The sequence below is a fragment of the Apodemus sylvaticus genome, chromosome 14 (assembly GCF_947179515.1).
Source record: "Apodemus sylvaticus chromosome 14, mApoSyl1.1, whole genome shotgun sequence".
NCBI lineage: Eukaryota > Metazoa > Chordata > Mammalia > Rodentia > Muridae > Apodemus > Apodemus sylvaticus.
In genome coordinates, this window is record NC_067485.1 from 17,289,757 (window position 1) to 17,309,833 (window position 20,077).

General features: G+C 37.5%; 3 protein-coding genes across 4 annotated transcripts in view; 1 reads left to right on the forward strand and 2 right to left on the reverse strand.

Moving 5' to 3' along the window:
* The window catches only part of Cenpp (centromere protein P), a 190,520-nt gene that overhangs the window by 60,609 nt on the left and 109,834 nt on the right, over positions 1-20,077 (forward strand). The gene's annotated exons all lie outside the window — the stretch shown is intronic.
* Omd (osteomodulin) lies at positions 2,808-11,689 on the reverse strand. The gene is made up of 3 exons (XM_052157265.1): positions 11,429-11,689; positions 4,469-5,422; positions 2,808-3,737 (listed from the first exon to the last, which is right to left on the reverse strand). Exons 2-3 carry the CDS (start codon positions 5,406-5,408, stop codon positions 3,406-3,408), a joined length of 1,272 nt encoding a protein of 423 aa, XP_052013225.1. The 5' UTR covers positions 5,409-5,422; positions 11,429-11,689; the 3' UTR covers positions 2,808-3,405.
* LOC127664965 (E3 ubiquitin-protein ligase RBX1-like) lies at positions 16,581-17,094 on the reverse strand. Its single transcript, XM_052157271.1, has one exon. It carries the CDS (start codon positions 17,065-17,067, stop codon positions 16,741-16,743), a length of 327 nt encoding a protein of 108 aa, XP_052013231.1. The 5' UTR covers positions 17,068-17,094; the 3' UTR covers positions 16,581-16,740.

Here is a 20,077-nt window from a genome sequence, read left to right on the forward strand (position 1 = left end):
ATACTAACCTTTTCTATGAATACAGTGCTGGAAGGCTCTCAGATGCTGGCTCCTTTCTCTGTGTGTGAGAAAACCCCTGCTAGCCCTGCAGTATGTAGTACCCAGACTTTTGCTGAGGAAGTTACTAATTCTGAATACTTGCAGTCCATGTGCCTCTATAGCCCTCTAGCAGCCTTACAAGAATTGTCCTTCTTAAAAATGAAGACAGGTGCCGGGCAGTGGTGGCGCACGCCTTTAATCCCAGCACTTGGGAGGCAGAAGCAGGCGGATTTCTGAGTTTGAGGCCAGCCTGGTCTACAGTGAGTTCCAGGACAGCCAGGGATATACAGAGAAACTCTGTCTTGAAAAACAAACAAACAAGAAAAAAAAATGAGGACAGGTAAAGTTTACAGTTACCTACCCGTGAAATTTTAAGGTTTCATACCCATATATATAATACCAAATTTTTTCTTACTAATTTTTTCAGTTGCCAGATGTATAGTTTGGATTTTTGTTAAAGATAATTGTTTTTAAATTAAAAGTATATTTTGTTAATTTAGAAGGAAATAAACAATCTTAAACGTAACAAAATTGAGAATTTTCACTCTTTCACTGTATAAGGGTTTAATTAAATTACTACTTCTTTATATTAATCTCTAATCTACTTCTGCTAGTTATTTTCTGCCACATCTCAATACCGGCTTCTTCCTGAAGTAGCTGGTTCACCAAGCCCAGGCCAGAAATTAGCCGAGGTATCCATGGTTACCTGGTTTATTGTTCCTGCCTCTTCTGCATTTTGTTTGTTTATTTCTTGTGTTAGGATAAGTTGTGTGATTTTTTTCTTAATTCTTACTTTGTTGAGCTAATTCCCATTCAGTATAATTCATCTTTTTAAATTGTACAAATTCAGTAGTTTCAATATATTCAGGTTTTTATATAATAGCCATCATAATAATTTTAGAAAGCCTTATTACTTGTAAAGAAAACCCTGTTATCAGTTCTCTTTGGAGACAGGGTCTAGCCCTTGGGAGTCTCAAACTGGCTGCATATGGGAGAATTGCTTTGAACTTCTACCCTCCACTCCCAGGTGCTGGGGTCGCACAGCTTCCTGCCAGCGCACCCAGCTGTTGATATCCTCACTGTGAACTGTAAACAGTGAGTGCTGCTGTGGACGGTCTGAGCAGACTTTGGTGTGAACCTCTGTGAAGTCTCTTGGGCATGTACCTGGAAGCAGAAATGGTGATTCATTGATACCCAACTGGAAGTTTCCAAATTGCTGCATCATTTTCTGTCAACTGTGTGAGGACACCAGTCTTTGTTTTCTCACCAGTATTTGTTATTTGCTGGTTTTTTGGGGGTGAGGGGTGCTGCCATTATAATGAGATAGGCTAATCTTTTATTGTGGTTTTCGTTTACATTTTTTTTAAAGATTTATTTATTTTATGTATGTGAGTACACCATTGCTCTCTTCAGACATACCAGAAGAGGGCATCAAATCTCATTACAGATGGTTGTGAGTCACCACGTGGTTGCTGGGAATTGGACTCAGGACTTCTGGAAGAGTAGTCGGTGCTCTTAACTGGTGAGCCATCTCTCTAGCCCTCCTTCTTTGGTTTACATTTTTTAATGGCTCTTTTTAAATTTTAAAATGATAGAAGTTAGAAAATAGTCTGATCTTGCTTATTTTTTTAACACTCACAGTATCACATTTTTATTCTTAATGAATAATTGCATTTATAATTCCATTTTGAAATATTTCAGAGGAATCAACTGGATCCTAAGTCTTATATCACAAGGATGTCTAGCTCATGTCACTAGTAGTTGACTCTTGGACTTCACATTTTTTTGTCACAGTTGCTCTTTGTGATTCCTTGTCTCTCACTGTTACGCTTCCCCAAATAACTTGGTGTAGATGTTTAAATGAGTGGATGGAGTTTTGTCTATGTTCATTATGCATTGTCAACTTTGCACTTGTGGGCAGGTGAATGCTTTCTTCTGCTAATGCTCACAACCTACTCAAACGAGAAAACACAATAGAGGCTTCCCAGCACTCTGAGTTTTAAACAAAAACTTCCAAATTATAGTGTACGCATCTGTTAATTGTGCCTTGTCTGAAATTTTATCTTGTGTTTTTGGATTCCTTGTATTGGCATACCCACATTTATATTTGTTTCTTTTTAACGAGAGTTCTGTGAAGCATTAATGCCTGGTAAAAGAATTCATCACAACAATATGACTATTCACCTTAAAGCTTACTTAAAATACTTTTAAAATGAACTGAAGAGTGTAAGTGATGCATCCTCACACTGCTGTAGATAGGAGGAGGCTGCGCCTCAGTCTTCTGCCCCCAGTCACAAGCAAAGAGTGGCCTTGGGCTTGACAGGCATGATGTGTCCAAGGCTCTACTCCTAGCTACATCTTAGGATTCAGATGATTTAATCTGGTCCTCTGAGAGAAAAGCACTTATATTCCTGAAATTTTAGCCTTAGATCTTAGGATGGTGACTCAAAAAGTCAAAACATTCCATCCTGAGCACTGAACCAGGGACACATAATCTCATTAAAAATACAAGTGTAGCATGCACCTTTCATCTCATCACTCAGGTGCAGGCAGGTAAATATTTAGTTTAAGGTCAGCTAAGTCTACAGAGCAAGTTCCAGGACAGCTAGAACTACACAGAGAAACCCTGTCTCAAAAAAAAAGGAAAAAAAAAGAAAGAAAGAAAAGAGAAGAGAAGAAAAGAAAAAAAAGAAAAGAAAGTATGAAAGAGAGGGGGTACGGAGAGGGAGAGAAAGGATGGAAGAAAAGAAAGAAAAGTGTAAAAGCCACTTGTGACTTTTCTTGAGAAAAATATTACTGTTAATATAACCCCCCCCCCCCATTGTCTCATATCCCCTTCAGGTGAAGAGGACAGCTGTTGTCTTCACAGTCAGTGTTACTCACTTGATCATCCCTAGGAAAAGTCCATCATTGGATGTGGCATACTCAGAGGGTTTTAGGTATTTATCATTGTCATTCTCAGAAACATGTATGCCAGCACACATGTGGCCAGAGGAAAACGTGACAACCTGACGGAGTTGGGTCTTTCTACTCAAAGTTGTCAGGCTTGGTACTAAACGCTTTATCATCTGAACTATCTTGCTGGCCCTTACATGTTTTTGCATGATAGTATTTCTAAGTTTAAAGCATGCACAAAGCCATTTGAGCTTAGTTTTTTTTTTATTCCTACTTACCATTCTATTTTATATTTCTTAAGATTTGCATCATTTTTAGTAGGCTCTAAGCCTATGAAATAAAGCCATTTTCACCAACATCTTAAATATAATTCTGATCTTTATACTAACACATATTGCAGATATATTATTATGAGCAGCTATATGTTTATATTCGTAGTTAGTAAGGCTTTATGGAGTCATAAATGTGTACCTATATAGTATCTTGCCACTCTTGCATTTCATAGTAAGGAGAATTAAAGTGCTCTTCAGATACTTCTTGACCCTCAAGAGTGTTGTCCTGACTGTCATGGTCATCTTCCTCTTCCTCTTCTTGGTAGCTCCTGAAAACTTGGGTCTTCAGTTGAATTGTTTCCCCGTTAGTGCTCCTCTGCTCACCATAATAAATACTGTGTATGCGAGGGAAGCAGAAGAAAATATATGAACTTATTGGTTCTTTCAGCTTATTTTGGTCCACACGAAGGTATGTTAAATGGTGATGGTGTATTGGATCAGGAGAAGGACATATCACTGTCACATTGATGCCTGAAAAATACAAGTCAAAAGTTTATTCAGCATATGATAGTCATAATTTTAGGTTTGGTTTTGTTATATGGGATATAATTTTATGATAGTACTTATAAATGGAGTTAGATTTCATTACTTTCAGAGTTAGGTTTAATTATTTTTATATTAATTAAAATAATATAAATAAAAATAATAGTGAAACTTGTGTTTCATATCACCAAAATAAATATGAACACATTGGCTTTACTGGTTGTATAAGTAATATATAACTGCTTCCTAGAAGAAGCAATCTTATTTTTAAAAAAAGAGTAAAAGGAAAAAAATCCATTGCTACTACCCAGGGTCATATATCTTCAGATGCTCTCTAGTACTGCTTGCAAGATGGTCAAGTTGAATAGAAAAGACTGTAAATTCAATGGTACTCCAGAGGCCACTATCTGCCATCTCCTCAGCCAACCTCAAAGCAACCCTTTTCATCACTATGTAAAGCATAGATTATTAACAAATCAATCTTTATAAAGAGTCAAAATAACATTCTTTCATCAGCCATGTTGGTGCATGTGCTTTTAATCTCAGCATTAGGGAGGCAGAGGCAGATGAATATATCTATTTGTTTGATGACAAACCTGGTCTGCAAGTTCCAGAGTAGCCAGGGCTACATAGAGAAATTCTGACTCAACCCCCCTCCCAACTACTCCCCCCCAAAACTACTCCTCTTCTTTAAAAAAAAATGCAAAAATTTTGCATACTTTCTATTTCATTATTTTGTAGGTATAGATGTTCCAAGTTCCTTGGAATGTAAAATGCTTGCTTCAATTTATTGTGTCCAACATTGAGTTCTATAAGATTGGAAAGATTAAAGATGTCATATGGAATGTCTTCCAGTTTGTTGTATGACATTCTTAGAGCATGAAGTTTTGGCAGTTTGTCAAAATAATTGTCTGGTATAGATGAAATTGAATTATTTTCTAAAGATAGATACATAAGTGATGAAGGCAATCCAGGGGGCATTGATTCTAATCTGTTATTACATAGGTTGAGCTGCATTAGTTTTTCCATTTTGGAAAGATTCTTTTCTTTTAACACCGAATCAGAAAGACGGTTATAGCAGAGATCAAGCATAGTCACGTTTACCAGCCCATCCATGGCATTTGTTGGAAGTGTGGAGATTTCATTATAACCAAGAAGGAGTCTTTCCAGAGAGTTAGGAAGTGGAAATGGAAATTCTTCTAAGTTATTGTGCTCTAAATGAAGTTGTTGTAGATTTGGAAGTTTAGCAAACACACCATAATCAATCTTTTGGGATTTAATTTTGTTGTGGCTAAGGTTAATTTCTTTAAGATGAGTTGCATTGATGAATGAATTTGCAGTCACAGCCTCAATGTCATTGAACTGAAGGTTGAGTTGCTGAATGTGCATTGGAATATTTGGGATAGTCTTGAGTTTACGATTGTCACAGTACATTGATGTTGGAAAGGTAGTTGGACAGAAGCATTCCTTAGCACAACCTAAAATATTATTATAAAAGGGAACTCCATATTCAATATTTTGATGAAATTGGTATTCTGGCTCATAATCTTCATTTGGCTCTTGGTCATAATCTTCATCCCATCGGTAAGCGTCATATTGGCAGTATACTCTAACTCCAAAACAGAAGAAAAGGACATATATTGGACTTAAAAAGCCCATGTTCTTTTCTTGTCCTATTGCAAAGAGAAAAGTGATTAATACTCAGAATAATCTCATGTAACTTGACACATATAAAATTTATTAGGTTGATGCCTGTATATAGCAGAATATTCAGTAAGCATGGGGAAAAACTCCAATGAAAATTGAATGTTTAAGTATCTCTGAAATTTAGAATAATATGTTGCATTAAACAGAAGTCAGAAATGTGCTGTTCTGGACTTTTTACTAAGTAATCACTATCTTTTATTTATTTACTTTTATTTTTTATAGACCAGATTCCCTTTGTATCTCTTACTGGGAAGAATTTACTATGAAAACCAACCTGTCCTTAAATTACAGGAACTTCAGTCTCTGCCTGCCAAGTGCTAAGATTACATGTGTGGAGCATAACACTACACAGTTGTTATCTTCTGGAACTATCAGAGGGCAGAACAGGAGGAGGTCTCAGTTGTCTTGTTTTCTAGGCATGCTGATATTTCTAGTGTGACATCACCCAACCACACTCTAATATTTCCTCCACTAGAAATGCTGGGCCTTTTTGCAAGCCATTTCTCAATTAGTGGTGTTTGCTACCTATGTGAACATGTAAAGAACTTTGCCTATTAAACTTATAAAACCAAAATCTTGTTCCCTTTTACTTCTGTTACTGAAATTCTATCTTTGTTCACTAAAAGAACATTCTTTTTATGTAGTAACTTATTTAGAAAACACTGTCATTTTTTTCTTCCTGTTTTTTGTCTAAGACTATGTATATATATCTTCTCTATCTTGGAAATATTTTTATCTTGGAAATATTTATATTCTGCAAAGTTTTGATTTCTCTTAGATTAATATTTTCATGTTGTCTCCCGACTCCCTCTGTTCATTGTTTTCCATGCTTGATCCTTCTCTCTCACTCTCTCTCCCCTCTCCCTTTTCTCCATTTCCATCCCTACTTTTTTTCTTCCTTCCATTTTTCCTTCCACACAGGGTCTCATAGATTGAGGCCAGGTTGGCCTCAAGCTGCTATTTATTTAGGTGAAGTTGGCCTTAAACTCAAAATCCTCTTCTTCCCAGGTACTGTGACTACCAGGAACATTCAAAACCATGCCTGGCTTTGAATGATATTTTTGGCTTAAGGTTTGGATTATAGTTATTAAAATGCCATTATCCTTGTCTCCTAGGAGTTTGAAATCTAATGGAGGATGAGAGGCATACAGCGCAGTGTAACTGAAGGATGTTGTATTGAGTGAAGGCTTTATAGATAATTAACAGTTATTTCTGCTGAAACTTGAAGAAGGGTGGAGTATGTGGTAAACAAAGATTTTGAAGACCTAAATTTTATTTCTTCCATTTAACAATTCTGCCTCTTGCTTTTTTTGTTTGTTTTGTTTTTTGTTTGTTTGTTTGTTTTTTCGAGACATGGTTTCTCTATAGCCCTGGCTATCCTAGAACTCACTCTGTAGACTAGCCCTGGCTATCCTAGAACTCACTCTGTAGACTAGGCTGGCCTCGAACTCAGAAATCCTCCTGCCTCTGCCTCCCAAGTGCTGGGATTAAAGCATGCACCACCACCTCCCGGCCTGCCTCTTGCTTCAAGAAAATATGAATTGCAGTTGCTGGACATATGCACATGCCTATAGTTCCATTTGCTTCGGGGTCAGATCATTTGAGCTTAAGAGTTGGAGACCAGTAGTACTACATACAATAAGATACCTCCTCAAAAGAATGATGTGAAATTTGTTAATAATATGAAATTATAGTTAAATTATGCCTTGCCTCGTGTGTGTGTGTGCACACATGTACATGTGAAATCTAGAAGACAGCCTTATTCATTTATCAAGCACCTTTTAAATTTTTTAGACAAGAGTCTCTCACTGTGTAGGCTGGCCAGCTAGCCAGTCAGACACAGGGACTGCCCATCTCTGCCTCCCAGGTAGTAGGATTACAAGTGTGATCTCTACACCTGGTTTTGTTTTATTTTTTAACATGGAACCCACTCAGAACTCAGGTACTCTTGCTTGCAAAGTAAGGATTTTACTGTCTAGGCTGTGTTCCAGTTCAGTATCTTGCCTTCTTTATCTTACATTCTTATCTTGTGCCTTGTCTTAGTCTTTCTGTTTATCTCACCTAGAAGATAAACTCTTCTAGGGGGCATGTTTCTATATGTTTAAGCATTACATCTGCCTGGTTGAGATGTGAAGGTAACAGGATCCAGAGTTAAGGGCAGTATTGACTCCACCTACTCTGTAAGAGAGGTTCCTCTACAGGCGGTGCCGATCCTCCATTAGAGCACTCCTGTAGCTCATTTCTCACTTCGTTTTTGTTGTTGTTGTTTGTTTTGTTTTGTTTTTTTTTTTTTTTGAAACAGAGTCTCACTGTGCTACTAGGATAGTGTCCACCTCCTAAAATTCAGGCAGTCTTTACTGCCTCAGTCTTCCCAGTTAGGATGACATGAGATAGTCATGTAAAAGTTCTTAGCAAATTGAAAGCTGCTGTCCAGTTGAAATGAGCATTATTTAGGAAAATTTTAAGCGTGTTTTCTTTTGTTTTTGTTTTTTCCTCCACAGACCTTTTTTTCTCCACTCTTCTCATTGGGGATTTTATGAGCAAGTGAACAAATGTCCTAACATCACTGTGTGTTAATAAAATAATTTACATTTTATTTTTCTAGAATGCTCCTGTTTTTCACCATTGGTATAACTGATAAATAATCATTTCTCTGGCAGAACTCCATTTGTTCATTTTTCTCCCATGTTTTTGTCTCAGTTCTTCCTATGTACTCACATCCTGGGCCTGCTAATTACCAGAGGTCATATTCTGAGTTTTGAACAAACCATACTCTGATCATATCTTCAGTAGTTCCTGAGTTCTGTGGGAATCTAATGTGGGATGCTACTGGTTTCTCATTGCCTCCAGGCAGCCTTCCTCACAGTCAGAAGTCCCCTCTGCCTGAGATGCTGCAGTCCATTGTTCTCCTTTCTCCTCTGCACATTCCCTGAGGTTTCTGAGTACTTTACATCTGGCAAATGACTTTCCTCCTACTCTCATTCTGACTCACACAGCCAAATATGAAGAAGGAAAAACAGAACCAGGCTGACTGGGCTCATTCTCAATTCTTGGCTAAAACCTTAAGTAAGGCATGGGTGCACTTCCTTAGTCCACCCCCTTTCCCTCTGCCAAGACTACTGGCGTCTTTTTGGTCTCCTTTCTTTTCTCAAGGCTGAAAAGCATCATTTCCCATCATTCTTTCTGGATGATTGAAATGCTTTGATCTCTTTAGTAATAAGTGATATTGTTGTAGTGCTGGTCTAGTGTTCTTGGGTGGTGGTGGTGTTTTTGAAGACAGGGTTTCTCTGTGTAGCCCTGGCTGTCCTGGAACTCGCTCTGTAGACTAGGCTAGCCTCAAACCCAGAGATTTGCCTGCCTCTTCCTCTCTAGTGCTGGAATTAAAGGTGTGTGCCACTACTGCCTGGCTAAATGTGATTAATTTTTTAAGTATAGCAAATCTAAATAATTGCATCAATTTTTCTTTCTTTACTGTATAATTCAGGAAGGACATAGTATAGGAACTGTGCTTTGAAGAAATCTTAGAATTCCATATGAATGAGGTAAGAAAGTCTATTTCCAAGTAAAGAGATAAGTAACAGCATAGAAGTAAGTAAGAAGTGCCTAGAAATAATAACTGTTCAACAAGCCAGAACCTAGGTCTAAATTCCTAAGGAATTGGCACTCTGCTAATGAATTCCTAATTTAATAAAGTAGTATATATGCTCTGTGATCGTCATCCTGTAGATGAATCTTCATTCTGTAGTAGAGTCTGCTTTGGGGTAATCATTTCCTTGATGTTATTACTTAGCTACATACTTTACTTGTGTGCTTAGTACAAGATTTTATACATATTAGTGGTTTAATTGGATTACTGAAGGTTACATTTTTTAAAATTTTATCTCTGAGACAGTGTGCTATTAGGGAACACAGAAATAAAGAGAAAATGAAAGCAGGGTCCCTTCACTGTGAAGAGCAAACAGTTTCAAAGAAGGGACCAACCCTGCACAGTGAGCCTTGACTAATGGGATAACGGCTGCTGCAGGCAGGTCCTCACTATCCTGGGACAAACATTGTTGGAACCAGACTTTAGCACTTTAGGAGAAATGAGTTTGGAAAATCTTACACATTGTACTCTTTGGGTGGCATTTCACTTGAACTTATTTTAGGACTTTATTATACTTGCTATAGTAATTTTTTAAAAGCATTTTTGTTACTTAATTTCAGTCTCAGTGCAGTCAATAGAGGTAGATTCTTAGAGGCTGCATTCCCAAAATATGCACTGAGGGCCAAGAAGCAGAGCTGGTCTGTGGCACCAAGCCAGACCACAGAGGGCTCTGAAGTTCTGTCACACTTGCTCGTGAGCATCTACTCTATCTTAATTCTATCCTTGTGTGAAGACCATTAGCAGTTGTCAACAGCAACCTTACATTCAGAATTAAAATCTGTCACTCAGGAGTTTGAGACATTGGAAGAAAAGGAAATCCTGATAATACTTTCTGGCAGCTTATTTTAGGATCAAAATCTGGTAACAAGGGCCTTTGAAGATAAAAAGATTCATGTCATCTCCTTTTGGTCTTTGTAAACACTTCAGGAAGATTTCCCTGGAGAGCAACTTTTCCTCTGAAGTCCTGTCATTTCCTAGTCTTCTTCTCCTCCCCTGTGATTCCTTCTTTCCTTTAGTGATTTTACTTCATTTTACCCAGTGAGTCTCTTCTTAGTCATTGCTAAGCATATTTGGTTACTTTTGTTTCCATATTCTACAATTTATGCCCTGTTCTTTGTAATATAATTCAGAGACCATCAGAGTAACTCACTGTCAGTCATCTCATTTCAAAGCCTAAGTGCAGTGTGCTTGTTCTACGGAGTCAAAGATCTGTGGAATGAGTGACTTAAGTCACTGGTTACATCTTGTTAGCAATGCCTTTCTCTGCTAATGTTGATTCCTCTAGGCATTCACCATGCTGGTTTCTTTAGATGATTAAAAGTTAGAGAACTTAGCTGTTATCTTTTGTTCTTATTTATCTATAACAATATGTGATATTTCTTATATATAATTTATGTATGTCATTTAAAGAAATATAACTTATATTATGTTATCTATTAGAAAAGTGAGAGATGAAAATTAAGGCAGAGAAACAATATAAAATTTAAGAAATTATCTATTAATATGAATTTTGCATGTAGCACAGTAAGAGTATCTTTATCATAACATTTCTCTTACTTGAAGAAAAACACTCATGTTTTAAACAAATCCAAATTAAAAAAAAATGTTATAATTTACATAGTTCTGGAAATTGATATATTCATAGCATTTCAATATTTTAAAGATGTAATTGTTTTACTGGTGTGCCACAGAAGCCAGAATAAAAAAATCATTTGTGCATGTGTTAATTTTTGTCTAAGACAACTTTAAATTTAGTCCTTTGCTATTAAAAAAGTGTCTCAGTTAAATAATACATACATACATACATACATACATACATACATACATACACACACAGTGCATTTAAATCTTAATTAACTTAAACTTAAGAATCCTTTAATAACCAGATAAAATGTTCATGATTTGGAAATGATACAAATGAAAATAAACATTCTAAATCAGTAATTTGCACTGTAGAAAAAATTTCAACAAAGCATTAACAGATTTTTTTGTCATTTAAAATTAAGAGCAGAAAAATAAACCCAAGAAACTAAAGAGAGATTGATTCCTTCAACCCAAGAATCTTTCCCTTTGTACAATTTTATTTTTAAAAAATCTAAACAAATATTGTTTGTTGAGTTAAATCAGAAACTTAAACTCACCTTACTGTTCTTTTTGCTTGCACATTTTGCCTAATCGAAAATTTAATATAATTTTTAACCAGATTTTGCTTCCCCAGATTACGCTTTTATAAGTGCAGTCTAACTTAATATTTAGCACACCCAATACACTTTTGAAACAGTAAGAATACATTCTTTAAGAGTTCAAAATTACTTTATCATCATACCTGTTGAGATTGCTTTAGTTTCAGGGATTGATGAATTGGCAATCCTTTAACTGAATCAGAAATGCCTAAATTCTTTAACGGAGTTTCTTAAAAATCCACAGTAACTCTGTGTCCAGAGAGGGCTGTCCTTTGAATTACTGTAGCAATTTAAGTAAATACAATCTGCTTGGAAAACACTTGGGTTGAATTAAAATTTTGTACTTCTTTTCATTATACAGAATTTTGTGGATTCAAAGTAAGATGTTTGTACTCTTGGTCAGATTTATGTGGCTAACTTCTTTCTTTTCTCCTTAATTTTGGTTTGAGGTGTGGCAAGAATTTTCTCTAATATGAAAGGCAAACAAGACTAAATGAAACAACATGTACTGATTACTGTTTTTATTTTCGTTTTTATGCCAAAGAATTCTTCAGATTAAAGTCCACTGTGACCTGGAGCCCAGTGTCTCAGCAATTTAAGGTGGAATTCAAAATTATATCCGGTCCCTGGGCTGACAGAGGCTTGTGTTCACATCAGTGCTTCCCTGTTTGAAACTAAGAATCAAAAATGGAAACACAGCATTTCACATCTAGTTTACTAGTTTACTTTGAAAAGCAGTAGAGTTCATTGGTTTCACAGATTAAAGGCACAACTTTCCCTCTTATAAAGGCTACTAATAACTTTTAAAAGAGAAATGAATTCCCTCAGCTATGGATGCTAATGCCTTGCCTTTCCCCTCAGTACACAAAATAATTTTATAGTGCACTTTGTTTTTAAATGGGATTGAATAAAGGCCTCTGCTGCCCAGTAACTTCTACCTTTTATTGTATGGATTTAGAAACTTTCTTCATTTGCTAAATGAGCCCTCCTTAAGAGTTGCAGCTAGCAAGCCTGCTTACTGCAAGGCTAAATTTTTGTGCTAATGTTTTCATAGTTAAACAGAGTTAGCTGTGTCTCTTGGCATCAGCTGTTGAGTTTTTTGGAAGGACATTCTTTCAGGCTTGAGAAGTTCGTTTTTTGGTTCTTCAAAACAGTGTTTTCTATTAGACTTTATAAGTAACTTAGAGGATTTATATTTATGTTTCAGATTTGAGAAAAGTATATAGTATTTCGAAGATGCTTTGGCAATATTGTAAACATCTAGTCTATTACTTGAGACATTGGAATGTGAAATGTGGCAGACCGCACTTGAGCCAAGATTCCATTTAGTTACCAATCTTTTCCATATGTTTCCTGTTACTGTCTTTGTTCTTAAACCTCAGGCTTTCACATTCAAGAGAAGAACAAATCTGTATGTTTTTCTCAAACATTGTTTTAGTCCCCTTAATAGTTTTTTTAAATTAAGTTAAAATCAGCCACTTAATTTTTAAATGTAATTCTTTTTTAACTGTATGTTGTGGTCTTAAATTGGTGATTCTGCCTTTCTTAGATTAGGTGGAAAAGTATGTTACTAGATACTAGAGCCCTTTTTTTTTTTTAGTCTAAAAGCTGGAAGTGGTGATACACACACCTTTAATCCCAGCACTTTGATAGTAGAGGCAAGCAGATCTCTGAGTTCTAGCCTGTTCTACAGGACAGACAGACCTACACAAAGAACCCCTGTTCCCAAAAGAAAAATGTTTCTAGAAAATTTAAACTAGGTTGGCAGTGTATATAATGTTTCAGTTGACAGTGGCTAAAAAATGAAGGAGGTAATGGTTAAGATAGGTGAGTTTCTAATCACTGATTTCTTAGGTGACTTTATTGTACCAAATGAGGAAAAAAGTCAGATGAATTGGTTTTTAAAAATTTAAATTTAAATTAATTTAATAAATTTAAATTAAATTATATGATAAATTTATGATTTTATTGAAACACAGCATCTCAAAGCTGATCAACATACTAGTTAGTGCTGGCTAGGGAAAGCCTCCTGGTTCAGCCTAATTAATACAGTAGGCAATTTTTTCTCATTAATTTGTTCATTGTTCAGCTCTTTAAAAAAATTGAGCACCTACTTTGTGTAAAATAATTTAAAATTGAGGACTCAGGAGGGAGAATATTGTTGTCATAGAGGAGATAAGTAGAAAATAAAAGGTTATTAAGCGGTCCGAGTACAGCAGAGAAGAAATGAAGGTAAAGTGAGGTAGAGAAGTGCAGAGGGAAGCTCTAGTGCCTCCTGCTGTCTGAGCTGGGGGAGCAGTGAGGTTAGCCTGTGGAGGGTGGTGGGAGCCAAGCCCTGCCTGCACTGATGGAACGGATGTTACAGGATGTTACAGCAGGGGAAAACCAGTGCGAGTGGTTGATGGATTAGACTGTGACACAGCAGTAAGTTCAGGTGAATGCACACATAAATTGACTATGCACGTATATATACATAGGTTAGAATACATGTGTACATAGCCTTGCTTTGAAGCTACCAGGACATGTAATTAATTATACCGTTGTAGCAATGATTTGGCAGGATCCTGGGTTCAAACGCCAATTTAAGTTAAAAGGAACCAGGGCTGTTATAGGGGAAATTACTGATCTAGAAGAACTGGGACAGGAAAAGTGTAATGTGGAGCTGGGACACTGAGAAGCACCAGAAAGAAAAGCTCTTTGCAAAGAGAGGGATCTGGGAAGATCTGTACCTTCATCATCTCAGTTTTGCAATGAACCTAAAACTGCTTTAAAAAACAAAACATAACAAAACAAGGAAGAAAAGATGCAATACTGTTTTAGATATTTAGGTCTGAATAAATATTGTGTGGGAGTAAGCCAAGTCGGTGTCAGAAGGGAGAGATGAACATGGCACCAGCTAAGCATACAGATCAAAAACACAGGAGGTATCCTTGGAGGGTAGTGGTTTGAAGAGGTGTGGCCCCCATAGACTCAGATGTATGACTACTTGGCCCATAGGTAATGGCACTATTAACTGTTAGGAATTGTGCCCTTGTTGAAGTATTTGTGGCCTTGTTAGAGAAAGTGTGTCAATGTGGGTGTGAGCTTTCAATCTCCCAGTGTTCAAGCTCTGCCCACTGTTTAAAGACAGTCTCCTCCTGGCTACCTTCAGATCAAGATGTAGAACGCTTGGCTCCCTCCTCCAGCACCATGCCTGCCTACACACTGTCATGCTTCCCACTATGATGATAATGGACTGAACCTCTGAAACTGTAAGCCAGCCCCAATGAAATGTTTGCATTTGTAACAGTTGCCTTGGTGATGGTGTCTCTTCACTGTAATAGAAACCCTAACTAAGACAGAGGGATAGCCAGTATCAACATCTTGGTAGACATGTACTTGGAAGGACCCACCTTTCAGTGCTGTAAGTGGAATCATACTATTTATTTTGTTTGTTTTAAAAACAAAAATCTTGCCATGTTGTCTAGACTAGTTTCAAAGCCCATAGTGCAAGCAGCTCTCCAGCCAGTTTCCCTACTAGCTGGGATTACACGTACGTCACTGGCTTGGAACCATGCTTGCAGGGAAAATTCATATACTAAGTGAGCTCTTTCAGATGGTCTCTGTTGGATAGCTGCAGTAATAGCCAAACTAAGTACCACATTCTCCTGGGCAATGGCTCACTGCTTCCTCTGTATCCAACCTGACGGGACTCTGAGAAACACTCTTCTGTACGCTTTCTTTCCCTTAAACATCTACTTTTTCTGTAAAGTTTCCCTATCTCAGCCTCATACTCTTACATAAGGCAGAAACTTGGAATTCTCCAAATTAGAGCCTCCTGAAGCAGTCTAGCTCCTTTAGAATTAGTAGAGCTTCTTGTTAAAATTTTTGGTTCTGAGATCAGTACACCCTACACATGGGAAAACAAATTCCCCAAGCATGAATCTGAAAACTTGTACCAGGTTCTTCAGTTGTGAGGAAACCCCATCAACCTCTAACCTAAATGCTCGTCCTTCCTTCACTCCCAGAATGGACATGTAGGGAAGTCCTTGGCATCGTAACTCTGAAGATCTTCTGGTCTTCTGTGCTTTGTTCCTATGTCCACTCTTTCTCGGGAGGGCCTTGACTGCTCTCATAGACACACATCTTCTTTTCCAACCTTTTTTCCCTTATTACTTTATATAAAACCACTCTTTACTGCTGTTCTCTGAGAATTTCATACAATGTATTGAATCATTCACTCCCAACTTTTTACCTTAACACACCCACGTCCACTCCACCTCTTTACACCCCTCTCGGCAACTTTGTATTTCCCCCAACTCTCTCTCTTCTCCAATAATCTACCCATTCCAATTTATACTCTCCATATGCATTGGGTGTGATGTCATCTACTGCAGTGTAGTTACTGGGATGATACCCATCCTTCAAACTGACTCTTTCCTAGATGACCCCAACTAGGCATAGCTTCTCAGTCAGGGGTCCTCACTAGTCTCTTTCAGGGCATACTAGGATTTTAACTGGCAGTTAGAATAACTGTGAATAGTTTTCTTTAACCTCCTACAGAAGATGGAATTACCATCTTTCTTCCAAATAAATTAAAGTATTACTACATTTTGCTTTGGTATCAGTATTCTTGAGTGGATAGCAGAGTGTATCATTAATGGGGTGGGTACTGGGGAACCTACTTGCAGTAGGACGTGGCAGGGACTTCCTGAACTGGGAAGGTGCCATCTTGGTAGATAAAACAGCCTAGACAACAAGCTTAATCGTGCAGTCTAGTGTTGAAACAACTTATAAATTTTTATTATTTAAATTTCCTATACAGGAAATTCAATGATATCTTGCCTTGTTTGTGATTCAGAAATTTAGATAAAAGATGAGTAGAACTCAGAGTCTAGACTACAGTGTCTTTTGCATGAATCAGAGATTGGGATCCAGTGTTTACAACAGTATTAAGTGTGAATATGTTTACATAAAAATTCAACAAGAACAATATATTCAAATAATAAAGATAGCCGTTTGAAGTGCTACTGACCAGAAAGAAGCCTCCTGTAATAGTAGTGATCGCTTCTTAATCTACATATCAATTATATGGTGCTTTTAGTTGTAAAATTTTGTTACGCTGTAATATATGTAATGGGGGCAGAGTAGAGTGATGGAAAAAATAAGGGGACCTCCAAGGATTGGATTACATTTCTGGTTGACTAAGGTTCAAGAATTTCAGTACAACTCACAAAATTGAAACTGCTATAAAGCTTGCCTTCATAGAGATACCAATTTCTTGTCTAAGCAGTATATAAGACAAGATTCTTTTTTTTTTTCCAACTTAAAGGCTTTATTTGACACAAAATACAGTATGGCTGCAGGAACACCAAACTCCAAAGACAAAGGAAAAGAACCATGATTCTATCTAATTTGTAATTAACAGGAAGTCACTAAACGAATAACAAATGGGTACACTTTACGGGAGTCTTTCCTAATGCCCATACTTTTGGAATTCCCACTCTCTGTTGTCCAAGAGACACACCTGCCTCGTTTTGAGCCATCGAGAGATGCAGTGGAAATGAAAAGCATGGTTATAGACTCCCCAGGCAACCGTACACTCTTCGGAAGTAGCTGATGCCTGGTTGGCCTGACATTCAATACAAAGATCCAGAATGTGGTTCCTGCAGATGGCACAGTTATCAACCACAATATTCCAGGCCCAGAGGGCCACTGCATTCCACTTTTTAACTTCAAAGCGCTTCTTGCCTGTGCCGCTGTTGGTGCCGCTGGGGGTATCTACATCCATCGCCGCCGCCATTTTGGAAACACACCAAGACAAGATTCTTAAAACAGTTGATAAGCCATATATGGGGCTGAAGACTTATGTCTCCTTTGAGTTTGACCCCCTCAACACTCCTTTCTTCACAAACCTAAACAATGTGTAATTCCTTAAGGACAAAAAGTATGGGGTGTCTTGTCACCCCAGGCTCACCTCAAAAGTCCTTTGTAGCCAAGAATGATGTTGAACTCCTTATCTTCCTGCCTATACCTTCCAAGTGGCCCAGCTAGAAAGTCATTAAGATAAAAAAATAAATAAACCAGCTCATATTTTTCACTTAAATTTTTAAATTTTGCTTAATCTTTGAACTATATTACAAATTATGCCATTTTTTGCATTTTGACTGCAAAGTCAAATATGTAACTATAGAGACACTCACATACACATTCCATGCTTAAATAAAAAGTGGGTGTTGTATTTTTTCTTCTTCAACCCCAACTTTTCTTCATCCTGATACTCTTTTCTGCAGTGCAAATAAATCAAGATACTGGCCAAGCCTGAGTGGAAGCCTTAGGGTGGGCTCTGTCTTGACACAGCTAGTGACACTCACATCCTCTTTATACCATTTCTTTGAATAATAACCTTTATTAAAAGGTTTGCTTTTCAACAGTGCAGATTCAGATACTTGTTTATAGAAAATATAGAAGACAGAAGAGTAGGTTGAAGAATGCTACTGGTATACAATTAGCAAAATTAGACTGTGAGAAATATGTTGGAAAAGGTAGCCTGGCTTTTCTATCATAAGTACCAAAGAAGGGAAGAAAAGATAAATGGGAAATGCATAGGTTTAAAAAAAAAAGTGCTGAGTATCTATTTTGGCATCACTTGTAATCTCAGAGCTAAGGAGACTAAGGCCAATGTTGACAGTATAGAATTAAAATTTTTGGAATGCCCTAGATACAATTCACAGACCAAACAAAGCTCAAGAAGAAAGAAGACCAAAGTATGGATACTCTGATCCTTCTTAGAAGGAGGAGCAAAATACCCACAGGAGGAGATACAGAGACAAAGTATGGAGAAGAGACTGAAGGAAAGACCATCCAGAGACTGCCCCACCTAGGGATCCATCCCATATACAGTTACCAAACCCAGACACTATTGTGGATGCCAACAAGTGCTTACTGACAGCCTGATATACCTGTCTCCTGAGAGGCTCTGCCAGTGCCTGACAAATACAGAGGGGGACGCTCTGAGGCAACCATTGAACTGAGCACAGGGTCCCTAATGGAGGAGCTAGAGAAAGAACCAAAGGAGCTGAAGCAGCTCACAGCCGCATAGGAGGAACGACAATATGAACCAACCAGTACCCCAGAGCTCCCAGGGACTAAACTACCAACCAAAGAGTACACATGGAGGGACCCATGGCTCCAGCTGCCTATGTAGCAGAGGATGGCCTTGTTGGACATCAAAGGGAGGAGAAGCCCTTGGTCCTGAGAAGGCTGGATGCCCCAGTATAGGAGAATGCCAGGACAGGGAAGCAGGAGTGGGTGGGTTTTTGAGCAAGGCGGGGGGGAGGTTTAGGGATTTTTTTGGAGGGATAAGGGGATAAGATTTGAAATGTAAATAAAGAAAATATCTAATTAGAAAAAAAAAGAAAATATGCAGAAAAATGAAAAAAAAGAAAACTAAAGGAGATCAATTAGATACAAATTGGAAAAAAATTAAACAAACAAAAAAAAAAAACAGGGACTGAGAAGATGATGATGTAGGCACTTGTTGCAGGAACATGAGGACTTGAATTTGAGTCCCTAGCACAGACATAGAAAGGTCTACGTACGTGCTTGCCTATTAATGCTATGTGGCTAAAGACAGGAGATGGCTGAGGCTTGCTGATTACTAATCTAATCTACCTCCAGGTTCAGTGCGAAAATAGAGCACAGAGTAATAGAGCAAGGCATCCAAAATCTCCATGCATATCTGTGTGTGTGTGTGCCCACCACATACACACGACTGAAAAAAAATATGACTTAAGGATCAACCATAGTTTAAATAGTTGGAACTTTGAACAGTTACTGGGTTTGATTATATTAATTAATTATTTTTCCAAACAGAGTTTCTCTGTGTAACTGCCCTGGCTATCCTGTAACTTGCTTTGTAAAGCAGGTTGGGCTCAAACTCACAAAGATCTGCCTGCCTGTACTAGGATTAAAGACATATACCTAAAAATATTTAATGTCTTTGGTCTTTAGAGAAATGCAAATTAAAACCACAAGAAAATTGTACTAGTTACCCAGTGGACAGGCTACAATTAAAAGGACTAGCTACCAATTATAGATAAGGTTGTGGAAGGAAAGAATCTTAAACATTATTGGTAAGAATGTCAATTATTGCAATTGTAGAAAACTTTTGGCACTAAATATCCTATAAGCCAACTTTTCTGCTCTCTAGTACATATGGAATAATAAGTCCATTTGCCCCCAAAAGTTTAGCACATCTTCATAATTGTAGGAGCAGCTTCATAATAATGAAAAACCAAGACTGGGGTGTAGCTCTGTGGTCCTTTCCTTACCTTACTTTCATATATCTCTGGGTTTTATTATCCCCAGCAGTACAAGCTCAAGTGATCCTTAACATTATAACGGATAAGTACACTAAGATATATACAGTGGAATACTATTCAGCAATAAAGAGAAATTGAGTATATTTTGCTGGCAATGTTGCTATAATTCTAGCTACTCAGGAGACTAAGGCAGGAAGTGTAAGTCCAAGTTCAAAGGACTGCACTAAGTTCTGTGTGAATCTTGGGCTTTAACACTTCTACAGATATGAGCATGTTATGCCCAAGTCTCCAGGACCCCAAAGATCACTGAGGAGCCAATTCCAATACAAACACTTAAGGGTCTCTATTATGAGCTTGCAAACAAGGACTCTCACTGTCACCATAGCAATGGGTCAGAAGCTAGAGCCTCAGGTCTAGGGGTACAGGGCATTTTTTGTGGTTACAGCAAGCTTGGGGAATTTCCATATGGGCCAGCAAGATAATATTTTT